Here is a 22,912-nt window from a genome sequence, read left to right as displayed (position 1 = left end):
GTCCGGCCCGCCGCGCGCCCTCACTCGCTAGGTTCCCACCCACCGCCCACCTCCGCCCCGCCCACCAGGCTCAAGGCCCCGCCCTCCTCCCACACTTGCTCCACCCTTCATAATCCAGTTAGCTCCCGCCGTAGCCGGGTCCAGCACCCTCAAGGCCCCGCCCTTCACGTCCTAGGCTCAACTTCTGCGCTTGGTTCCCGCCTGCCCCGTCCCTTTAAGGGGGCGAAGTATTGCGACCCCTCCTGCTTGAGTGTCTGGGCTCAAATGAACACGCCCAGGTTGAGGGTCGCAACCCGGTTGAGGGTTGAAAGTTGGGGGCTGGGCACCCGGAGTGGTCACTACTGAGCACGCTGAGTCGGGAGTCAGACCACTGCTGCTGGCTCGAGGAGCGGACCCCTACCCGCCTCCCAGCGGAGGGAGAGTGAGGCCGGCAATCTCCCGTCGAGATACTATGGAAAAGTACCAGGTGTTGAGATGTTCCTTTGCTGGGAGGCGGAGACTGCCTGGGAACAGGGTCCATGGCTAACTGGGGGGAACACCCCTGAGTCTTCATGTTAACGGTCACAGTCCCCGAGGGCCCGCGCGAGGTCCAGCCCTATGCAGGCAGGGGACCGCGTCATGGTCAGTGTCAGCCTCCAGCTCGTAGATTGACCGCGTACCCACATAGGTGACCCCCTTGGTGCCCTCTGTCTCCCTGGGCCTCAGTTTTCCCTGTTAAAATGAAGTTAAAGGGCTCCCCAGCCCTGACCGTTTGAGGCAACTCTTCGGTCCTTCTCACCGTGGGTGGGGTGTGCTGAGATCTAGAAGCAGAAGGACCCCAGAGCGTTCATAGTCCTGAGAACAGCCCTCTGCCTCTGTCTGTGAAAGTCCCAGACTTGAGCAACTTAAAAGACCGAAAGCAAAGTTGCTAAGTAAAACTTAATGTTTAGCTAAATGCGATACTAGGATTTGAATTCAGGGTCTCGTGCTTGCTAGTAGGTGCTCTACCACTTGAGCCACTCCACCAGCCATAATTAAATGCTTGCTTCTATTCGTTATGTGTCTACTTCATTAAGTGTTAGACCCAGTATTTGTAAAAATTTCATTAATTTGGAAACAATTTGTAGGTTAGACTTACCTCCCTTTGCTAATTATCTTCGTGAGGGAAGGTTGCAGGGAGCTTGGCCAATGGCAAAGCAGATGTATTTCTGGTGGTCAGGGGATTTTTTAAGTAAAGTTACTTTTCAGGGAAAAAAAAAAAATGCCTGATCTGAGATGGGTGCATTTTGTTGTGTAATCCAGTGGTACAGGCCTAAGCCTGAAGGTTCCTGTGCTGGTCCTGTTCTTAGAACCCTGTTTATAACTGCTCCAGGCTGTATTCCCTGAGCAGGGTTCAGGCCACCCACAAGGGCTGGATTACAGAACCTAAAACTTTTCTGCGCTCCAGAGGTTTCTTGATTGAGGACTACCTCCCACGTTTCATCCCCTGCATCTGTGCACCTCCCCATCCTCTGATAACTGTTTCAGCATCCAGCAATCCCATCACCCACCCCTCCACCTCTGTTCTTGACCTCTGAAGATACCTAGTATAGAGGTCATCTGTCTGTAGATTTGGCTTAGATCTCAGTCTTTGGACTCACACCCTGCAGTTCTAATCCAACTGGGGCTGCCATCCTGCTTCTGTAGTGCCATAGCCTTGGGCAAGGCTCCCTGTGCCTCAGTTTCCTCCAATACAAACATGTAGAGAGTACCAGTGCTACAGCATGTGGAGGCTGTGAAGTGCTTGCCTGGCTCAGTGCTGAGCACTGAGTGCTGTGGCTATGATGGCACCAGTTACAGAAGCAGTTACCCTTTTTTTTTTTTTTTTGCCTCACACTTGCTAGTCAGGCACGCTACCACTTGAGCCACTCTGCCAGCCCTGTTTTTTTTTTGTTTTGTTTTTTGGTGTGTGTGTTTCTGTGTGTGTGTGTGTGTGTGTGTGTGTGTTGGGTATTTTTGAGATAGGTTTTGCTAGTTATTTGCCCAGGCTGGCTTTGAACCACGTTCCTCCTGAGATCACTCTGCGTCCTGAGTAGCTTGGATTAGAGGTGTGAGCTACTAGAGCCCACCATCAGTTCCTTTCTTGCTTGGATGCTTACTTTGAGGCAGATCCTGGAAGTTGAGATCATAGTGGTCTAGAGAAAGACCCCTCTGCCCCAGGTAGCTTGCTTTTGGATGCCTGGTGGTCGTCCCTGCAGGTTGGAGTTGGAGAAAGTGCGCCAGAATTGGCTGTAGGGAGATAGGATCAGACTCCATTGGAGAGCTTCTCAGCTTTCCTGGGCCATTTCCTCTACTGCAAAGTGGGGAGGAGATGCTTGCTCGGCCAGCCCCACAGAAGTTGGTAGGAGCAGTGGTGGAACTGGGTATGCATGTGGAAGTGCAGAGTGGTATGTGTGCATTTCCTGAAAGCTTCTCTTTTGCTTGCTGGTAGATTTTGCAGGAGCTGAGTCCTGGGGCCTTGGGGGTGAACCTGGTGGTGGAAGAAACGAAAACCCAAGTCAAGTACGTGATAAAACAGGTAAGGGGGAGCCCTGTGGCCCACAGGGGGTGCAGTTCTGCTCCAGTGGTACTCTCATATCCCCAGGTTACAGAAAGGCTTTCTGGATCCCTCTTGGCCACCAGGCAGGAGACAAACCTGGTTGAAGTAGGTATGGGTCATGGGATGAGACTCCCTAGGCTTCCTGCCTTGGCCCCCTCACCTTGATAGGGAAGGAATGCCAATTTTTACTGTACCAACTTCAATACCTACTATTCACTCATCCATACTGTGTGCCACACAGCAACTCATTGACTCTCTCATCAGTCAGGTCTGCCAAGTAGGAAAAGTGACTCCATTTTACAGCTAAAGATAGTGAGACTCAGGGAGCCCCACACTAGCTAAGGTCACAATTTTCAAGAGGATTTGAATTCTGGGGACAGAATTCAGAGTCTTACTGAAATGTAGCATGCCCATATAGGGTGGGGACTGGCCCAGGGTCACACAGGACTGAAGGCAGGATATGGGATCTTGTTTGCCACAGCAGGATGGGAGTATAGGCCTGTCAGAGTGTACCCCTTTGTATGGCTGATAGAGGGCCCAAGGAAAGAGAGCTGCTGGACAAGTCTCTGGCACACCCTCCTCTCTAGGGTGGTATCGGGCCCAGGGATCAGGGCCGTGACTTGTAGGTAGAGGAATCTCATTAGCAGCATTGTTCTGCCAAACCTTCTAGACCTCAGGTCTGTGCAGCTCACCACCAGATGGCTGAATCTGGAGTCCTTGTCCACCTCTCGTTCTGTTGCTGGCTTCTGTGAGGTCAGCCCCCTTGTCTCACAGGCCAGGGGCCAGGGTAGCTGGCTATCTTTTGAGAAATGAAGGAGCTTTTTAAAAAGCTAGATAAGCAGGATGTGGCAGGACACAACTGTAATCCCAGCAGTCAGGAATCTGAGGCAAGAGGATCACAAGTTTGAGACCAGCCTGGGTTATATAGCAAATCCCTGTCTCAAAAAACAAAAATGAACAATTCTTTCCAGTCTTTTTTCTAAAGATTTATAAACTTTTATGTTATAATGGTTTTTAAGTTGTTAATATTTCTCCACCTGATACATTGCAAGCATTGTCTCATGTTATCAACGGCTTCCTCTTCTGGTCTAGTGGCCTCACATCTCACCGTGCTTGGTAGGCTATAGTTGGCCAAACCTGTCCCCTCAAGTGGAATGACTGTTGAGCTTGTTTTCAGTTTTTCACTAGTGGTATAAACAACTCTGAAAAAAATCCTTACAGGTTTTTTTTTTCATGAATATCCATGATTTCCATAGGAAAAATCCCTGGAGTGCGATTTTTGGGCATCTTTAAGGCTTTCAGAATAGTTGGGTGACTTCCCCTGATCAAGATGGTGGTGGCGGCGATGGTGGTGGTGGTGGTGATGGCAATGGTGATGGTGTTGGTAGTGGTGATGGTGGTGGTGAGGGTGAGGATGGTGGTGGTGGTGGTGATGATGATAATGGTGGTGAGGGTGAGGATGCTGGTGGTGGCGGTGATGGTGGTGATGGTGATGGTGGTGGCAGTGGTGGTGGCGGTGATGGTGGTGGTGGTGATGATGATGGTGGCACTGGTGATGGTGGTGGTGATGATGACAATGGTGGTGAGGGGGAAGATGGTGGTGGTGGTGGTGATGGCAATGGTGATGGTGTTGGTAGTGGTGATGGTGGTGGTGAGGGTGAGGATGGTGGTGGTGGTGGTGATGATAATGGTGGTGAGGGTGAGGATGCTGGTGGTGGCGGTGATGGTGGTGATGGTGATGGTGGTGGCAGTGGTGGTGGCGGTGGTGGTAGTGGTGGTGATGATGACAATGGTGGTGAGGGGGAAGATGGTGGTGGTGGTTATGATGACTATGTGGTAGCAGTGGTGGTGGATGACTGCACATTTACCGAGCTGGTGCTCTTGTACCCCTGCAGGTGGAATGCGTTGATGAGCATCACACCAACGAGGCCCTGGAAGAGGTAACTGTCTGGGGGTCTCCTCTCTAAAGGAACAGGATGCAGCACACATAGAGGGACTGTGGTCTGTGTCCTTATTGAATGATGGGTTGAAGGAAAGGCCTGGATGGAGGGTCAGAACTCATTCTTGCCCAGGTCACAAAAGGAGGTCATGCCCCCAACACCCATTTCTAAATGCAGAAATGGAAAAAAAAATGCAGAATAGGGAACACCTCCTTAGAGGAGATAAAGTTTACCTATTGTCCTGGTCCCTAGGCTAATCTAAAGATTTTTTTTTTCAGGGATAGGGAGGTAAGTTAATAGTGGAACACTAATATACAAAGGCCCTCAGTTCTATCCGCAGCACCGCAAAAAAAGAAAGGGAGGGAGGGATGGAGAGATGGACGGATAAATCCCCCTTAACTCTGCCATCCGCGATGATGTACAACCAGACAGAGGCTCTGAGTGCTTTTCTTTGCCTCTCTACAATTCCATATGGGGCAGAATGTGTCGTCTCCTCACTAATGGTCACTTGTTGGTCTTCCCTTTGGAACTGCCTACCCTTGCACTGTGCCAGCCAGCACCACTGAGGTCAGTGCTGACCTCAATGAAATGCAATGATGGACCCAGGCATGTTCTGAACATGGAAAGCATGTGGGAGGCCCACCTGTAACCCCTACCATCGCACTGTTCGCCTCCATGTCCACAGGCCAGTTGCTCTCACACCCAGCCTGCAAGCTGAGCAGTGGCCCATCAGCTCCTGGTCTCCAGGGTGGCCATTTCTGCTATCTGACTGGGTTTGTTTTCCAAACACCATCCCTGGGGGTAGGAGCTCTTGGTGCCCCACCTGCCTTCTGCCAAGTCACCTTCTCTAGCCCAGCCCTGCTGCTTCATCTCCTAGGCATCTGTGCTTGGTGTGCACCAGCTCACTGAGGAGCAGAGTCAAGTGCTACCACCATTTTTGGTTTTGGTTTTGTATTTGTGTTTATGCAATGCTATGGATCAAACCCAGGGCCTAATGCATACTAAACAAGTGCTGTACCACTGAGCTACACCCCCATCCAACCATCTTCACATGAACATGTGAGGCTCTGAGAGGTTGAGGAGCCTGTCTCAGTGACACAGCACAGCCTCCCTACACCCACCTCCCTGCCTGCCCGGGGCAGCAGCTGCGTTTTGTTGGTATATGTGGGAGAGCAGCCCCAACTGAGCAGCATGCCACACTGACCTCTCTGTTCCCTCTGCTCGTCCCTGCAGCTGATGCCCCTGCTGAAGCTCCAGCATGCCCACATCTCTGTGTACCATGAACTCTTCATCACATGGAACAGCGAGGTGGGTCAGATTGGTACCTGTGGCTCAGGCAGGACCAAGCACACAGCATAAGCACCCTGTGAGGCCCTGCCAGTGGCTAACCATGGCTGCCCCTGACTCACAAACACTTGATGGCTGTGAGACCACACCGGGGCTTCCTGTGCATTGCGTCGAGCAAGCTCCCGATGGCCTCATCAAAGGCGGAAGAAGCAGAGGCCAAGTGTGACAGGTCCTCCAGGTTTCCCAGCTAGTGTGGGGCTGAGGTAGGTGGCTAGGTGGGCAGGCTCGACTCCAGCACTCTGGGGATGCAGCTTCCAGGCTTGGCCACAGCCAAGGGCTGGGTGAGTCTGCACCTCTGATGGTGGTTTCCCATGGTGTCTGCTGCCTGGCTGTCCTAGGCTGTGGACCCCTCATCTCCACTGCTCCTGTACAGTTCACTAGTTTCTTGTATGGTGTCATGCCCTAGGAGGTCTGCAGGGCAGAAGTTCATTTTCATGATGGGGCCTGGGCCTCAGAGATGCTGAGAAGCTCCCCAACACCATGCAGCTAGTGAACGGCCAAGAGGACATTCACCCAAGGCCCCATGTACTGTCAGTGATACAGCTTGTGTTTACAAGGACTGGGAACTCTCCCGTCACCCCTGAGGGGGCTGAGGTGGAGGAGAGACTTTGAGCAGGGACAGAGGAGGTAGGAGGGGTTGGGAGGCTGTGAGGCCTCCACTGTGCAGGTCTTTGGCACATCTTCATGTCAGTGTCCCTGCCTGGGCTGACAACCCAGGGCTGCATGGGGCAGAGGGTTCCCCTTATACATGCTCCCTCCCCGAGTGCTGGGTTCTGAGGAAGCCTCGGAGAGTGGCCCTTCCTGTGTGCATCCCAAATATTTCCCAAGCACCCCCTGATGTCTCAGGGAGGGGGCAGAAAAGAGGATGTCTCCCCATGGCAGGAGCGGAGCTGGGCTCTGGTGGTGTGCTAGGACCTGGCCGGGCAGGCCCCTGAAGGAAGTGCAACCCACTGACCCCTGCAGGAGGAGCTGTTACCCCAGCACAGGGGTCCACACGTGCAGTGGCCAGGGCAACTGCAGCTTTTGGCAAGTCCAATGAGTTGGGTGTGGACTGAGGCTGGCGTGGAGGAGCCTGGGTGTGGAGGAGAGACAGGAGCCCCTAGCCTGTAGTGCTCTGTTTCCCATAGTCACTGAGGATGACAGCCACGTGGAGGGGCCCTGGAGCCAGTGACCCTGCACAGTACCCAGACCTGGGCTTCAGGTAGCTGGTTTAGGGGCCTTATGTCCTGCCAGATCTCCTCTCTGTTCCTCTGCCTGGTGATGGAGTACAGTAATGACAGCTTCCAGAAGGTCATTGAGGAGAAGAGAAAGGAAAAGGCGATCATCAACTCTGAGGTAAGAGACCCTCTGCATCACCAGCCTGGGGGCCACCTGGACCTGTGACCCCACAGGCCTCACAGCAGGAGATGGGCAGAGGGGAGGGCAGGTACCATGGGTCTGATCATGGATTTTTTTCTTTCTTTTTTGTTTTGGTGGTACTGGGGTTTGAATTCAGGGTGAGGCTTGCTGGGCAAGGCAGGCACTCTCACTTGAGCTATGCCCACAGCCCTTTGTTTTGCTTTAATTATTCAGATTAAGCTTTGTTTTTTGCCTGGGACTAGCCTCAGTCCACAGTTCTCCTATCTATGCCTCCATGTAGCTGGGATTACAGGCATGAAGCACCATGCCCACCTTGTTTGTTGAAATGGGGCCTTGCTAACTTCGTGCCACTCCCCACCGTCCCACCACCTCGAATCATGATCCTCCCAATCTCTACCTCGCAAGTAGCTGGGATTATGGGCATGTACCACCATGCCTGGCCCCTAGATTTTTCTAAAATGTGTGTGCTGAGGCTTTTGCAAATCACAAAGTGCACACATCTGAGATATGCATCTTGACACACTGCATATGTGCATACACCCCCATAGTCTCCACCCTGAGCAAGAAAGAAGGCTTTTTTTTTTGAGGCACTGGGGGGTTGAACTCAGGGCCTCACACTTGCTTGGCAGGCACTCTTACTACTTGAGCCACTCCACCAGCCCTTTTTTTGTGATGAGTTTTTTTGAGATAGGGTCTTGTGAACTGTTTGCCCAGGCTGGGTTTGAACTGTGATCCTCCTGATCTTTATCTAGGATTACAAGCATGAGCCACCTACACCCAGCAAGAAGGCATTCTTAAGACTCAGCCAAAACACATGACTTGGCTTCTGCCTCCAGAAACCGTATTGTGCTTTCTGAAGTCCATCTGAAACAGACTCCATGTGTGACTCATGTCTGAGTGGACATTGTTCTGCCCCATGTTTCTGAGGTCCATCCATGCCAAGTGTATCAGCAAACTGCCTGTGCTCATCTGGAGGCCAGGCAGGCACGAGGCTGTTTCACACTGGTGCCAATGAGTGTCTAGGTCGGGGCTGCTCTGAATAAGGGTGCTAGGAGCACTGGTGGGGTGCACTTCTTTTTCTTGGATCAACATCTAGCAGAGGAGTAACTGGGAGGAAGAGAGGACTTTGGCTTCAGTAGGTATTCCAGATGTTTCCAGGGTGGTTGGGCTGATCAGTGTTTGCTCTTCCAATGAGCAGTGAGGGTTCCTCTTCCACACGGTGACTGACACTTCATTGTGGCCGTCATTTTCATGTTAGCTGTTCAGGGAGTAGTGATATTTTATTATGGCTTTAATTTGCATTTCCCTGGGAGTAATCCCAGTGAGCACATCTTGGCCACTAGGATTTCTTCTTTTGTGCTGCTTAAGTCTTTGCCCACTTAAACATTTGGGTTGTCTTTTCTCGTTGATTTGTAGCGGTTCTTTATACACTGTGCACACAAGTTTTCAGATATCTCCACTCAGTCTGTGGCTTGTCATTTCCCTTTCTTGATGACATCTTATGATGGGCGAAGGTCTTTGTTGTAATGAAGTTCAGTTGATCCATGTCTTCCCTTGTGGTCAGTGTCTCTGGTCTTGGCTTAGGCAGCCTTCCCCACCCTGAAGTCATGAAGATGTCCTCTGTTTTCCTCTGGAAGCTCTGTCATCTTTGCTTTCACCTTTGGGTCTAAGAACCTCCCTAAATGAATTCTGCCTGCTTTTCTCTGAGAGCCCCTCTGCTTTGTGGACCAGGCACCATCTCCCTGAAGGGGCTCGAGGGCACACAGCTCCTCTTGTGACTTGGGCCTCAGAGGCAGGCTCTGGAGTGGGTTTCAGACCTTCTGTCACTGGCAGAAGCCTTGGAAACACAAATGTTCCCAGGGCCCAGTATGTGAGGCAGAGCCCCCTGACTAGGAGGCGGGAGGAAGGCCAGGGCCCCCCCAGATCCTAACACCCCAGGACGGCTCTGATGCCCCATGGGCATTCCAGGGGTCCTAGGAACATGGTTTAAAAATCACTGGCCCAGACACTAGCTGGATCTTGTTCTTTATATAGAACATTTCCAGAATGTTCTGACAGGGCTTTTTATTCTAATGATGTAAGAGGCAAGCTCCAAATAGGCACCTCGGATTGAACATCTCTGATAGCCACAAGGGTCATCTGCCATGAGCTCTTGGCTGGTGTTGGGCAGAGTGGGCCACTGGAGGTGGGGTTGGGGCTGCAGCCCTGGGGCACCCAGGATCTCCAATATGTCATTGTCCTTCTGGCTTCTGGGAGTGATCACTCACAGGGTGGAGCCCCTCTCAGAGCCTTCAAGACCCTTCCTGGGCCAGCTTCTCCCACTTCTCCCTCAGTGGATGCAGGACGTGCTGGGCCAGGTGATGGACGCCCTGGATTACCTGCATCAGCTGGGCATCATTCACAGGTGATGGGTGGGGCCTCCTCCCCACTCAGGTGTAAGTTCCTGAGGGGCAGGATCTGGCTGACTGACTCACCCCAAGGGCACTTGGCTGCGTGAATGTTCAGACAGGGCCAGGTGGTTCTAAAGTGCAAGGAAGTTCAGATAAGACATAAAGAAGAGGCGCGGTGCCTGCCGTGGCATGGCCTCTGGACAGGCCAGTGCACACTGCTGCACCCCAGGCCCAGCCTTTGACCTGCCAGTGCCCAGCCTTAGGCTCCAGGATCTGTGGTGGGAGGGGGCTGGGAAATGGCTTCTGGATACTGATACCTTATTTAAAGGAGAAGAGAAAACTCATGGGGCATGTGTCCAAAGATCCCATGCTGACGTCATCAGACTGAGATTTATAAGGAGGGGAACACCAGGCCAACTGAGGGACTTCAGTGGCTGGCTATATTCCTACTTGTAGTTGAGGAGTTGTCACCCTGTGTAAAATAACTGAGTACATGTTAGGGTTTAGGAAATGATCGTGTAATAGGTGGGCTGAGAAGGGAGGGCCTGGGGAGGAGAGCAGAAGTAAGGCTCAGGGTGCGTGCTGGCCTGCCCCAGACAGCTCTGCAGGTACCCGTGGTCCCACCTTTTGGCTGCAGGAACCTCAAGCCCTCCAACATTTCCCTGGTCAGCAACACCCACTGCAAGCTGCAGGACCTGAGCTCCCACACGCTGATGACCCACGAGGCCAAGTGGAAAGTCCGTGCGGAGGAAGGTAGCTGGGAGGAGTGGTGATGAGCAGCAGGGAGGTGGTGGCTCCTGGGTCCAGAAGGAAGTGGCCATGCTGGGGTCTTTGCTCAGAAGGTCCCCACAGACCCTCCTGCCTTGCATGACCTCCAAAGAGATGCTCTGGCCTGAATTGTAACTGAGCAGGCGTGTCCCTGTACGGGTGGGTGCAGGATCCAAAAGATAGCCAATATTTGAGAGAAAGAGCCCAAGGAGAAAAGTAATGGTTGTGGTACCCCTGAAAATGGTAGCCTTCAGGGGTTGGGGGAGAAAGCCCCAGCAGGAAGGAAACTGAAAGGTGGGGCCATGGAGAGCCTGTGGGGTGCAGGCACTGGTTGTGGGTATTACTGTAGAGTCCTGGACTAGCCCAGAGATGGAAGAGGTGCATCTTTTCTTCCTTTGAAAAGATGGCAGTGTAAAGATAGCCAGACTTCAAGCCTGTAACAGTTGTCTCAGCTGACAGACCAACCGTAGTGGAGAATTCAAGTGTCCATGGTAGCAATGGCTGGTAGCTCTCTGTTTTTGGTACACAGAGGATGGATAGGTGGGTACATCGATAGATGAATGGGTGGGGGGATGGATGAGTACATAGGTAGCTTAGTGGAGGTGGGGATATCATGGGTACTTAGAGTTAAGGCCTTTGGTGTTTGGCCGGGGAATAGAGGTCCATGAAGGGAGGGACTGCCTGAGGCCAAGCAGAGACTAACACAGCTGGACTAGGACTCCACTCTTTTGACTCCCTCCCTGAGAGTCAGGTTTTGAAATTAGGGCAGGGGGACTGGAGGTGTGGCTGAAGCAGTAGAGCACCTGCTTTTTACGAATGAAGCCCTGAGTTCAAACCCCATTCCCATAAGAAAAAAAAAAAAATGAGGGCAGGGCAACTGAAACTTTACTTTGAGGCCCTGACATTTAGAGGGTGCTTTGAAAGAGGTGCACACTCAGCCTCTGCCACATGCCTCTGCTAGCATTTTTTTTTTGATTGGGGTGGGGGTAGGACTGGGGTTTGAATTCAGGGCTTCCTGCTTGCAAAGCAGGTGCTCTACTGCTTTAGCCACACCTCCAGTCCACTTTGCTCTTGTTATTTTGGAGATGGGGTCTTGCAAACTATTTTCATGGGCTGGCCTTGAACCATGACTCTCCCAAGTAGCTAGGATTACAGGTATGAGCCACCAGTGCCCAGCTATAACTCTGTAGCTCCTGCTGCAACCACTGTGGGAGCAGACATGCATGCACATGGGCCAGCATGGCAGACATCTGCAGAGATGGATGGTCTCCTTGGCTCAAAATGGAGACAAAGGTCTAACTGAGCTATGGCTTTTATTGCCCACAGCTAGTACTTCTCACTTCTCCCAAGAAGGATAAGTGAAGGACTGATGGTTCAAGCTGCTTTCAAGGGAGCACTAAAAGGGGGACAGTGCTGGGTCGGCTGGGTGGGGGCAGCTCCATCCTGCCTCCATCTTGAGAAGCATGGGACTTAACGGGTCTCCTATATTGCTTCTGCCCACAGACCCCTGTCAGAAGTCCTGGATGGCCCCTGAAGCTCTCAACTTCTCCTTCAGTCAGAAAGCTGACATCTGGTCCCTGGGCTGCATCATTCTCGACATGGCCAGCTGCTCCTTCCTGGATGTGAGCTGCCAGGGAGAGGACTTGTGCTCTATCTGCCTCCCATTGCATCCTCTCACTCTTTGCTGCACACAGGCTTTAGGAAGCCTTCCTCAGAACCCCACACTCAGCTTCTGCACGCTTTAGTGAGCGGACATGGCAACAGGGGTCATCGTCCTTGCATCTGCCTTCAGCCCTTCCCCTGATGGCTGGAGACCCCAGCCTATGGATGGAGTTCAGGATGGCCGTGGCTGCTGCTTGGGAGACTGGGCCTAAGCACTGGGGCTGTTTGTCATACATGAGTCCTGTTGCGAAGTGCCTTCTCAGTCCTGTCCATCCTGGCCTGTGGCTCCCATGCTCATCCCTTGTGGGGCCTGCACCAAGGACACAGCTGTGGGCAGGAAGGAGAGGGAGGCCAAAGGGCTCCCTCCATGGACTTGTCTGCCTCCATGGTCACCCTGACTGCAGGGGTCAAGAAATTGAACCTTGTGGTTTCACATCCACTACACACAGAGGAGAAAGGGGGGCGGGGGAATGAGAGTGACAGGCTCAGTGGCTGCCACATTCCAACAGCAAGGATGTCCCCTCTGCCTCCCCACTCCACATCCAGGCACAAGGTCCACAGAAAGTACAAGCACTGGTGTCCTCAGTGTCCCACCCTTTTCCAGACCCCCCAGGCTCCACCTCTGGGAAGCACCTTGCTGCTCCCTTCCTGGGGAAGACGTCAGAGGAACAAGGGCCTTCTTTCTTGGATGGCGGGGGTGGGTGAACTGAACAAGGAAGCACTGGAAAGAGGGCAGGCTCCCACCCTGGCACCAGGGGATCTTGGCAGTCTTACCTTCTGCTAAATATGTGTGATGACCCTTTCACTGACTGGGTCCAGATCAGGGGTGGTCTTGGCAGGATTGGACAAGGTGTGTTGTCCCCTGCCCAACCCTCTGCCCAGTGAGATGGCTCACTTCTTTCTCTGAACCTCTGTTTCTTTAAATAAAGGAGCTCAGGGGCCACTGTGGCCTCTGGCTTGTACCTGGTTCCCTCATGGGCTGCCCTGGTACCCAGACCCTCTTCTGCCCTTGGCCAGAGCCTAGCTTTCACTTAGTCACAGAAATGCACAAATCATTGTCCTCTGTCCTCATAGGGAATAGAAGCTATGCACCTGCGGAAGTCCCTCCGTCAGCACCCAGGCCACCTGAAGACTGTCTTGAAGACCATGGGGGACAGGCAGATCCCAAATAAGGAAACCTTCTCTTCCCTCCTGCCCTCGATGCTGCAGATCGACCCATCAGATCGAATCACTATCAAGTGAGCTGGACTGCTCAGGGTTGGGTCTTTATTTATTTATTTATGCTGGGACTGGGGTTTGAATTCAGGGCATCCCACTTGCAAAGCAAACACTCTACTGCTTGAGCCACACCTCCAGTCCATTTTGCTCTGGTTTTTTTTGGAGATGGGGGTCTCACAAACTATTTGCCTGGGCTGGCCTCAAACCATGATCCTCCCAATCCCAAGTAGCTAGGATTACAGGTGTAAGCACCAGCACCCAGCTTTTTTTTTCTTCCCAATTGTTATGCCTTTTATTTCATTTTTCTTATTTTATGACATTAACTAGAACCCCTAATATAATGTTGAGTAGAAGTGATGGTAGTGGGCCGACAGTGGATGAGGCCCACTTCCTTTATTCCTATTTTGTGGAGTATTTATTATTTTTAATTTTTATTATTTTATTATTCATATGTACAAACAATGCTTGGGTCATCAGCACCCAGCTTGAGTCTTTATTTTAATCTATCAGTTTATCTTTCAACATCATTGAGCCTTAACACAAAAATTAGAACTCCATCCTAATTTATCCATGCACAGTGGACTTTTCCTAGTTTGGACTATTCCAAACTCTGTAATAGCCAACAACCTTGAACACACATCTCTGAACACTGATGCAAGAAGTTCCTTGTCTCCATCAGGTACAGGAGGTACAGCCCCAAGGATGCACGATACTTTTAGAGGGTCCAGGAAAAAGTTTTTGTACTAATTTAAAATCAATCAAAACACAGTGAATCCAGCTTGGCTTAGCTTGGTCTTTATACAAACACAGTCCTAAAATCTCACCATTTATATGTTTTTATGAAGGAATGGAACTGAAAGCCAAAGTGCCAGGGCCCAGGACCATCATGCAGGGCCCTGTACCTCCACAGTCAGTGGAAGAGGAGTCTCCAGGGCACTTACTGGGCACATGTGGGACACTGAGAGACCTGGCCAAACAGATTCCAAGACAGGAAGGCTGGTGTCCAGTGTCGCCCCTGACAGGCAGCCCTGAGCCCGAGGCAGAGGGATAGCCCCATGGGAGGCAGAGGAACAGCCCCATGGGAAAGCCACCAGCTTTCTCTGCCACTCTGCCAGGGAAGCGATCTACATCGCCTTTGTGAGCAGCTCGTTCAAGTCCTCATGCATCACTGTGACTCTGCACCAGCAGGTGATACCCACGTTCATCACCGACACACTGTTAGAGAGCAACATTGCCAGCATTTTAGGTGATGGTGGGAATGTGATGGGGAGGGTGCTGGGGCCGCCAGCTCCATAGACTGTTCCCAGGGGACCTGCTCTTTGTACATGGCCAGTGGGCAGGAACAGTAGCGAGGCCCTCCCCTCCATCCCACCCCAAGTGCTGCTTTGCTCACTGCTCTAGTCAGATACCTCCAGAGCTCCCAGTTACCCATAGCACAAAGTTCTCCATGGCCTGCCCCACCAATTTCCCCGTGATTTCTGCTGCACAGACCTTCTATGCAGCTGTAAAGCCCCCAGAGCCCCATACCCTTTTGCTTCTACTCTCTGGCACATGGTTGTCCCAGTGTCTTTCTCATTCTGCATGCCTCTTGTGCGCCAGCATGAGTGGCAGCACACACTGAGGACTTGGGGATAGACTTTGAGTTCAGTTTTATTCAGCTGCCTGCCCTCGGAGACCCCAGCCATAAAGAGTGCCACCTTGTGGCCGAACCTGTGGATTTGAGGAGGTGCTGTACATCCAGCAGCCAGGCCAAGGCCAGGGTGGTCAGCAGGGATAGATTGCCTGGCTCTCATAGGGGTCCCTATGCCTTCCTGTCCCTACAGAGATCATGGAGAACTTCTCCAGCCGCCCTGAAGTCCAGCTTAGGGCCATGAAGAGGCTTCTGACAATGCCTGAGGATCAGCTAGGTAGAAGCCCTGCCCTACTCCTTTTCCCAGGCTGCCCCTGGGGACAGACCCTGGAAATGGGGACACCCCTCACTCCAAGCTCTCTTTGCCTCCTTGGAGATCTGTTTATATTCCCAGAAGGGTCCCTTGCCTTCAGTGCTTGCTTGGACAGCAGGCAAGCGGGAGTTCTTCCTGATGTCTCTTCTGCAGAGCAGGCAGGGTGGGGTGGGATGGCTTCCCTTGCATGGTTTTTTTCTTGAGGTACTGGGCTTTGAACTCAGGGCCTGCACCTTGAGTCACTCCACCAGTCCTTTTTTTAAATGGGTTTTTTCCAAAATGGGGTCTCACTATTTGCCCGGGCTGGCTTCAAACCATGATTCCCCTGATCTCTGGCTCCTGTGTAGCTAGGATAACAGGTGTGAGCCACCGATGCCTGGCCCTCACGTGATTTCGATGGGGCAGTGATAAGATCACCTAGCGCTGGGCATGGAGGTGTACACCTGAAGTCCTAGTACGGGGAGGCTAGAGTTCACGGCCAGCCTGGGATGCATAGTGAGACCCTGTCTCACAACACCAAGAATAAGAGTGTCCTACACCTCTACAACGGGCATTTGAATTGTTTCTCATTCTCCACTCTTGAAAAACAGCACCACAGGCTGAAGGAGTGGCTTCAGCAGTAGAGTGGGAGGGAGAGGGGAGGGGAGGAGGCACGGGGGAGAAATGACCCAAACAATGTATGCACACGTGACTAAATGAATAATTTTTTAAAAAGCGGTAGAGCGCCTACCTAGCAAGCATGAAGCCCTGAGTTCAAACTCCAATACCACACACAAACAACCAACAAGCAAAACAGCACCACAACAAACCACCTGGTGTCCATGCCTGGGTGCACTTCTGGATGTCAGGGTGTGAAGGCTACAAATTGCCTGCCACTGACACACCAACTCACCCACCTGCCAGTATGCCCAGGGACACCTCTCTCCTAACCCCCCTTAGTGAGTATTAAGTCTTCTTGGTGATTTTTAGGTCTTTGCTAAAACAGGCTTTCAGAAAAACCTCTCCACTTAACCTGTCTCACCTACTTGAACATTACATCCATATACTCATCCCTGCACCCGTCCACTCACCCCTCCTTCTTTCCCTCCATAAACATCAGTCCACTTACCTACGCACCCATATGTTCATCCCTGAATCCATCCATCTCTCCCTCCCTCCTTCCCTCCATCCACATATCCACCTATCCATTCCTCCCTCTGTCCATCTATCCTTTCCTCCTCCTATCCATCCATCATCCATCCATAAAACATGTATGAAGGATCCCAGGGACTAGGGCATAGGAGATAATGGTGAGGCAGCAGACATCTCATACTGGTTTACCCCGCCCCCCCACATCCCACTGTAGCTAAGCTGTGATCAGGATAAGCTCCCAGGGAAGGGAGACTTTGCCTTCCTGGGGAACAATGGTTCCCCAACAGTGGGCTTTTCCCACCACCCCAGAGTCACCTCTGCTTCAGACAGCCTCCTTTGGTTTGCTGAGGCTCCTGTCCCAGGCACCAGTGCCTTTGTCCTTGCCACCCTCACCACAAGCTGTACACTCTTTCCATGAGGAAACTAGGAGGCAGTGAGGAAGGAATACAACATGGTTGGACCTGTGCTGCCTGGCCACAGTCATTCTCCCACCTCAGCACACAAGTGTCCACTTCCAAGGCAGTCACAGCCCTGGGCTCGGGTCAGATAGGCAGGATTCAGATTGCTTTTGAAGGGTAAGAGCTTTCATCTGGCTGGCCCTTCTACCTTCTCTTCTGTAAAGTGATGCCCATGAGAGGAAGGACCTGCCTCATGGAGCTGCCGGAAGCATATACGTTGGCAGAGCCAGGCATGGTAGTTCATGCCTGTAGTCCCAGCTACTTGGGAGGTTGAAGTGGGAGGATCGCCTGAGCCCAGGAATGTGAGGACCCTGTCAGACAGCAGCAAGCACTCAATGAACATAAGGCGTGGTCATCCTTTGTGTTTGTGTTCATCTCCTGGGTCCCCTCTGATGCCCTGTAGATGACTCCTAGCAGCTTCTTGGTCCAAGGTCTGGTCTACATTCCCGATCAGCTCCCACACGTCTCACCGGTGCCATTTACCCTGCCAGGCCTTCCGTGGCCCTCAGAGCTAGTGGAGGTGGTGGTCACTATCATGAAGCAACACCAGAGGATCCTCGACTTACAACTGTGCACCTGCTCCCTGCTGCTGCGCATCTTAGGCCAAGGTGGGTGCAGGCCAGGCAGGGAAGACTCTCCTTGTGCTTCTGCCCCCACACCACTTACCCCAGGAATCTCCCAACAATCTGTGCTATACAGTGCCTATGTGGCCCCCTTCCCAGGATGGTAGGGCACCCCAGGATAGCCAGGGTCCTGGAGAGATGTCATGGAGCCTGCTATGGCCTGCTGAGGTCCTGGACAAGCCCGTCTCTTACTAGTTTCCCAGCTATACAATAGGCACTGGACAATTTGGGATTCTCAGGACTGACCCTCAGGAAAGCAAGCTATGTTCCCTGCATGGTGGCCAGCAGGGGACAGCACTGAGCTCATTGCCCAAGTAGGACTGGCCCGAGCTGAGGGCAGAGGCCTAGGCTCCTGCAGCTGTCTGGATCATGAAGAAAACAACTGCCTTTCATTTTTAAGCCTATTACCTTTCTAGTTTTAATATCAGGGATTTACTTCCACATACCATTTAAATTGTGCCCTTGGTTTTTTTGGGGGAAGGGCAGTATTAGGGATCGAACCCAGGCTTTTGTGTGTGCTAGGCAAGCACACTCTACCAGAGCTACAGCACCAGCTCTCAGTTATCGTGACATATTATCACAGACCCAGTAGGCTCTCAGAGACCAGTACTGGCCCAAGATATCACAGGCGAGCCATATGAGTCTGCAAGGCCGTGGTCTCCGTGGGGTTGACCCAGGTTCTTCCTCTGACCTGAGCAGCGCTAGCACGTGACACAGAAGCCCAGCCTCCGTGCACGAGCGTCATCATCTCCTTCCTGCTGAGCACCATGCGGACCCACCCCGACTCAGAGCACCTCATCACTCTGAGCTACAGCCTGCTCACCATCATCTCAAGCCAGGGTGAGTGGACTCCCTGTCCCTCCTCTCTGCACTCTGGGGGACCAGGGGCACAGAATGCGGTGAGGATGGCACAACTACATGGTCCTCAGTGACTTGACTCTGATCGATTTTCTTTGCTGTCTATGACAGGCCTCACTTTTACAGCCACTGACTTCCCTCTGCAGATGAACACAGGCACAGGTTATGGATGGGCTTCACACCAAAGTCAATTTCACATTCACACTTTCTGCCCCTGCTGGGCTCTGAGGCCACTGGCTAGTAGGCAGTGGGCACCCAGACTGGGGCTTGTGGAGCTGAGAAGGTTGTCACAGAGGGGGATGGACCAGGCAATGCCCTTTATTCTCCCAGATACTCATGAGTGGGCACTGATCTCCCCAGCAGGAAGTAGTGGCTCTAGAGAGTTCTAGGACACTGGCCAAGAGTCCCATGGAAGGACAGATGGCAAGGCAGGGCTGGGGGCTGGGCCCCAGCTGCTCTCCCACTCCAGTCCCCATGCTTTCCCATCTGTCACTGCCCCTACCACCACTGTGGCAAAGGAAAGCAGCCCTAGCGATAGGCATAAACTAGAGATGGCCAGGCAAACTGCATGTCCGTTATCCCATTGGGAAAGGACACAATTTCCTTCTAAGAAGGCAGGGCCAGACCCCTTTCCTGCTGACTGATCAGCTTCACTGGCTGCACGTAGCCTAGTAATGGGTGGGAGATGCTGGGCTATGGGGGGGTGGGAAGGGGCAGGAGATGGGTAGCATTTCCATGGCCAGGCCCATGTCCCTGTCTCTGGGTTCTCATATGGTCATGAGCCAAGGCCTAGGGCAGTATCAAAGGCCAGTGGGGTAGGGACCAGCACTGGGAAAGGCTTCCTGGGGCATCTCCTCCAAGGTTCCCCCTTGGCCCACAGGCTCAGTCTCAGAAGAGCTGCAGAAGGAGGGGCTGTTTGAGCTCCTCCTAGATCACCTGCATCGCTTCCCTGATGACAGGGATGTCTGTCTCGGTGCCCTGGGCCTGCTCTGGTCACTCTTGGTGGATGGTGAGGCCTTCCTGTCACAGCCCCCATTGTCTGAGACCTGCTAAGGCCTGCATTCACATCCTATTCCATAAGCACATAAGGGCAACCCTGGCCCCCAAAGCACTCTTCTGAGAGCCTAGCTCAGAAGCAGAGGGAGACCAAGGTGGGGAGAAGAGAGGGTCTCAGAATGCCCTGTCCAGTGGACAGTCCCTGGCTTCAGAGGCCAGACAGAAAGCTGCATGCCTATCCTGGCTTTTGTTCAGAATAGGAACCCCAGGCCTGTGCTGACTTTTTTCTAGGCCCTATTTTGGCATGCTAATGTTTGGAGGCTGTTTGCCCAAGGAAAGAGGGCTTCTGGCCATGGCAAGCCCCAGAGATCCCAAACAACCCCTAAGGTGCCAGAGCCCCCAGGGCTCTCCAGTACAGTCACTTCCCTACAGACTCGCTGGTGGTGGAAAGGCCCCATCTTCCATCTCTGTGGACACCTGTCCTTTCCTGGTTTCTGCTCTGTTGTGGGAGGGAGCAGCAGCGGTGGGAGATGGGAAACACACACACACAGCAGGCCCTTCTGCACACACCCAAGGCCTGGGTGGGTGTCCCCCAACTTTGTTGCAAATCTAGCTGTCATTATGAACAAAGCCCCCCTCGAAAAGATCCCGGCCCTAGTTATCCAGCTGCTGGACACTCACTCCATGGATGCGGAAATGGCCGAGGCGGGCTGTGCAGTGCTCTGGCTGCTGTCCTTGCTGGGTGAGCAGACTGTGGCTTTGGGAGAGGGGAGGATGGCTCTGGACAACCAAGGTGCCAGGTGACAAGGCCCACATGCATATACTATGCAGACTGCATAAAGGAGTGCCAGTTTGAGCCAGTCGTGGCACTGTTCCTGCAAAGCATCCAGCTGTGCCAGGACAGAGTGCTGTTGGTGAACAATGCCTGCCGCGGCCTGGCCAGCCTTGCGAAGGTGTCAGGTGAGCCTGGGGCAGGACAGGATGGGGATGCCACTGGATGTGGGGCAAAAGACAAACTCCATTAGTAATGTATGCCAGCTGCCCACAACCAAAACAGAAAACTAGTAAAACAGTAAAAACATGAAAACAGAAGAACAAAGCAATCTACAGTCCTAACATGTAGCAGGTGCCACTGAGACATCTGCACACAGTGGGCAACCTTCAGTGTTTCGCTTAATGCTGTCTACCCATACATGTCTGGACAAGCTTTTCCACAATACAAACCCTGTTCTCATTCAGCAGGTCCAGCCAGGCCCTACACTAAGCAAAGCACAGGCCCCCCTGTACATGCTGAAGGCCTGGGTTATCTCCCCATCCTTGCAGAGAACACTTGGAGCCTAGGACAGGCCATCATGGTCACCAGCAATGCATGGTGAGGATGATGCTCTAGCACCTGATCCTGACCTCTGTGATACACAACCTTCCTCAGAGCAGCAAACGACTCCTCTTGTTCTGACGCACTGTATTCTGGCTCCTTGTCAGCTTGGTTTCTGGCCATGGCAGTCTGCTGAGCTGCCCAAGCTCACGAGGGCCTCCTGGGGACAGTTGGCTCTTGCCTCCTCCTGTCCCACCCCTGACACTCTTGTGCTTGGTACCTTCTGGGAAGGGTTCTGCCCCGAGGTCCCAAGCCAGCTCTGCTGAAGAGCTGGCCAGGCATGTCTGTCTCAGTTGTGGGCTGGGTCTTAAGTGAGGAGCAATCTTCCTTCCTGGGCCACTCAAAGCCACACCTGGGCCACAGGCCCAACAGCAGTCTGTGCAGTGGTCAGTAGTCCCTCTTGGGACAGCAGGAGATGGTAAGACCCTAAGGGCAAGAAGGACATGCTCATCTGAGGGTAGGGTACTGAGTCCAAGGGAGCAGGACCTGTAGTCAGCCTGGTAAGAAACGAAGCTGTGCCACCCGCCTATGTGACAGTTAAGTTCTCACCCCTTGGAGCCTCAGTTTCCCTGGAGAAGAGGAGTGCAAATGCTATGTTCCTTTTGGGCATGGGGTGCAACACCTGCAAGGCAGGATAGTTGGGGCATGGCCTATGCACAGGAAATCACAAAGGCGCCTCCTCAAAAGCCAAGACCTAACTTTTGTACAACACACCTCCTGAGGCCAGGGCACCCCAACACTTGGGAGCACTCACTCCGCCTGAATGCCTGCCCCCAACAGGGATCAGGGCGTTTGCTGCCAGGTTGGAGGGTGAGATGCAGGCAGATACAGGGAAGCAAGGCAGCAGAGCTGCCTTGCCTAACACCTGCAAGCAGAGCAAGAGAGCTCAGACCTCAGGGCCACTTCACAGGCCAAGGCTCCCCTGTCCAAGCAGTGTCCATTCTCTTAACCCTAGGACTAGTGGCACCTCATTTTCCATTGAACACTAGGCATGGGGGTTGAGAAAATGGCCCAAGGCCAGCTGCGAAGTGGCTGCATCAAGGTGGGAATCCATGCTCACCTGCCTCCTCCTCCTCAGAGCTGGCAGCCTTCCGGGTGGCATTGCTGGAGGAAGGTAGCAGTGGCTTCATCCTCCTCCAAGAGATCTACCAGGTCTACAAAGATGACCCTGAGGTGGCAGAGAACATCTGCATGCTGCTGGCCCACCTTGCCTCCTACAGTGAGGGCCCCTTGCCTCCCCCTGCCTCCCTATAAGCCATTTGCCAGAGCCCTGCTCCCAGCCCTCACTGGTGGGAAGGGAAGGAACCCAGGCCCAGTCTCACTTCCTCTAGAACCTCTTATTCACTTGATGTCCACTGAATGCCCATTCTGTATCAGGTGCTGCTCCAACCCAGGGTGGTACTCTGTGCCTGTCAAGCCTAACTGGCACAGGGATACCACCTTGTCCTGCTGGCTGGCAGAGCTCCTGGGCCTCAGGGTTTTTTCTCTTCCTTCAGAAGAGATCCTGCCAGAGCTAGAGTCTGGTGGCATTAGGGAACTGGTCCAGGAGATGCTGGGGCGCTTCACCTCCAGCCTGGTGAGTGAAGGGAGGGGCTCTAGCAAACCAGACCACCCACCAGGCTAAAGGTCTCAGACCAGATGGGAAGGCGCAGGTGGAGGCCCATTAGCCTGAGTGCCACATCACCACACTTAAGGACCGTTTTTCTGTTTGCCTGTTATTTAACCCCGTGACTGAGCTATAGTCACGGGGTTAAATAATACGCAAGTGGAAGGGAAATTAGTCCTTTCCAAAAATCGGTCCACAATCACTGGATTCCATCACACAATTGACTGCTCCTAGGCCCTGAAGCCACCCACAAGTGACCTGCTTGCTTCCTCCTTCCAGGAGCTGATTTCTTATGCAAAACAGGTGCTCCTGAGATTGGAGGCAGCTGCACTGGAAGAAGAGGGGAAGCAGCTTGCCTCTGCCACAGCAGGGGCAGAGGTCCCCAAGGACCTGCTTCAGGGAGGTCCTCTCTCCCAGCCCTGAAGTCCAACTTTTCCTGTCCTGGGTGGGAGTTGGGGGGAGGGTCACCGGGATCAGTATGCATATCTCACACTCCTTTGTGACTAATAAAGAGACCCAAGGCCAGCTCCTGGAGTGCCCCAGTTGTTCCTGGGTTGGTGGAATTGGCCATGGAGACACTCGGTGTTCTTTGTACAGACTCTAACCTGGCTGGGCCAGTGGAAGCAGGCCTGCTAGTGAGTCTTCAGGAGGTTCTAGATGAGGTGAAGAAATTGAAATCGA

The 22,912-nt window shown here is 52.9% G+C and overlaps 1 protein-coding gene across 1 annotated transcript; it reads left to right on the top strand.

The window, feature by feature from the left end:
- The first annotated feature begins 111 nt into the window (after positions 1-111).
- On the top strand, positions 112-22,855 carry Stkld1 (serine/threonine kinase like domain containing 1). Its single transcript, XM_020178998.2, has 19 exons — positions 112-466; positions 2,450-2,536; positions 4,453-4,497; positions 5,731-5,805; positions 7,078-7,179; positions 9,537-9,607; positions 10,231-10,346; positions 11,865-11,983; positions 13,098-13,261; positions 14,357-14,487; positions 15,065-15,148; positions 17,265-17,381; positions 18,096-18,236; positions 19,135-19,263; positions 19,864-19,992; positions 20,082-20,210; positions 21,704-21,844; positions 22,122-22,201; positions 22,511-22,855. The coding sequence occupies exons 1-19, from the start codon at positions 452-454 to the stop codon at positions 22,652-22,654; spliced, it is 2,019 nt and encodes a 672-aa protein (XP_020034587.2). The 5' UTR covers positions 112-451; the 3' UTR covers positions 22,655-22,855.
- The last annotated feature ends 57 nt before the right edge of the window (positions 22,856-22,912 follow it).

Source organism: Castor canadensis, chromosome 13 (assembly GCF_047511655.1).
Source record: "Castor canadensis chromosome 13, mCasCan1.hap1v2, whole genome shotgun sequence".
Taxonomy (NCBI): domain Eukaryota; kingdom Metazoa; phylum Chordata; class Mammalia; order Rodentia; family Castoridae; genus Castor; species Castor canadensis.
The sequence above is the reverse complement of the archived record's forward strand: the minus strand, read 5'-3'. Positions and strand labels throughout refer to the sequence as shown.

Bases quoted from the DNA above. Each gene is read 5' to 3' on its own strand.
- Stkld1 (XM_020178998.2), top strand. The intron at 11,984-13,097 runs GTGAGCTGCCAG...CTGTCCTCATAG, and splicing joins CCAGCTGCTCCTTCCTGGAT to GGAATAGAAGCTATGCACCT. The intron at 19,264-19,863 runs GTGAGGCCTTCC...TTGCAAATCTAG, and splicing joins CTGGTCACTCTTGGTGGATG to CTGTCATTATGAACAAAGCC.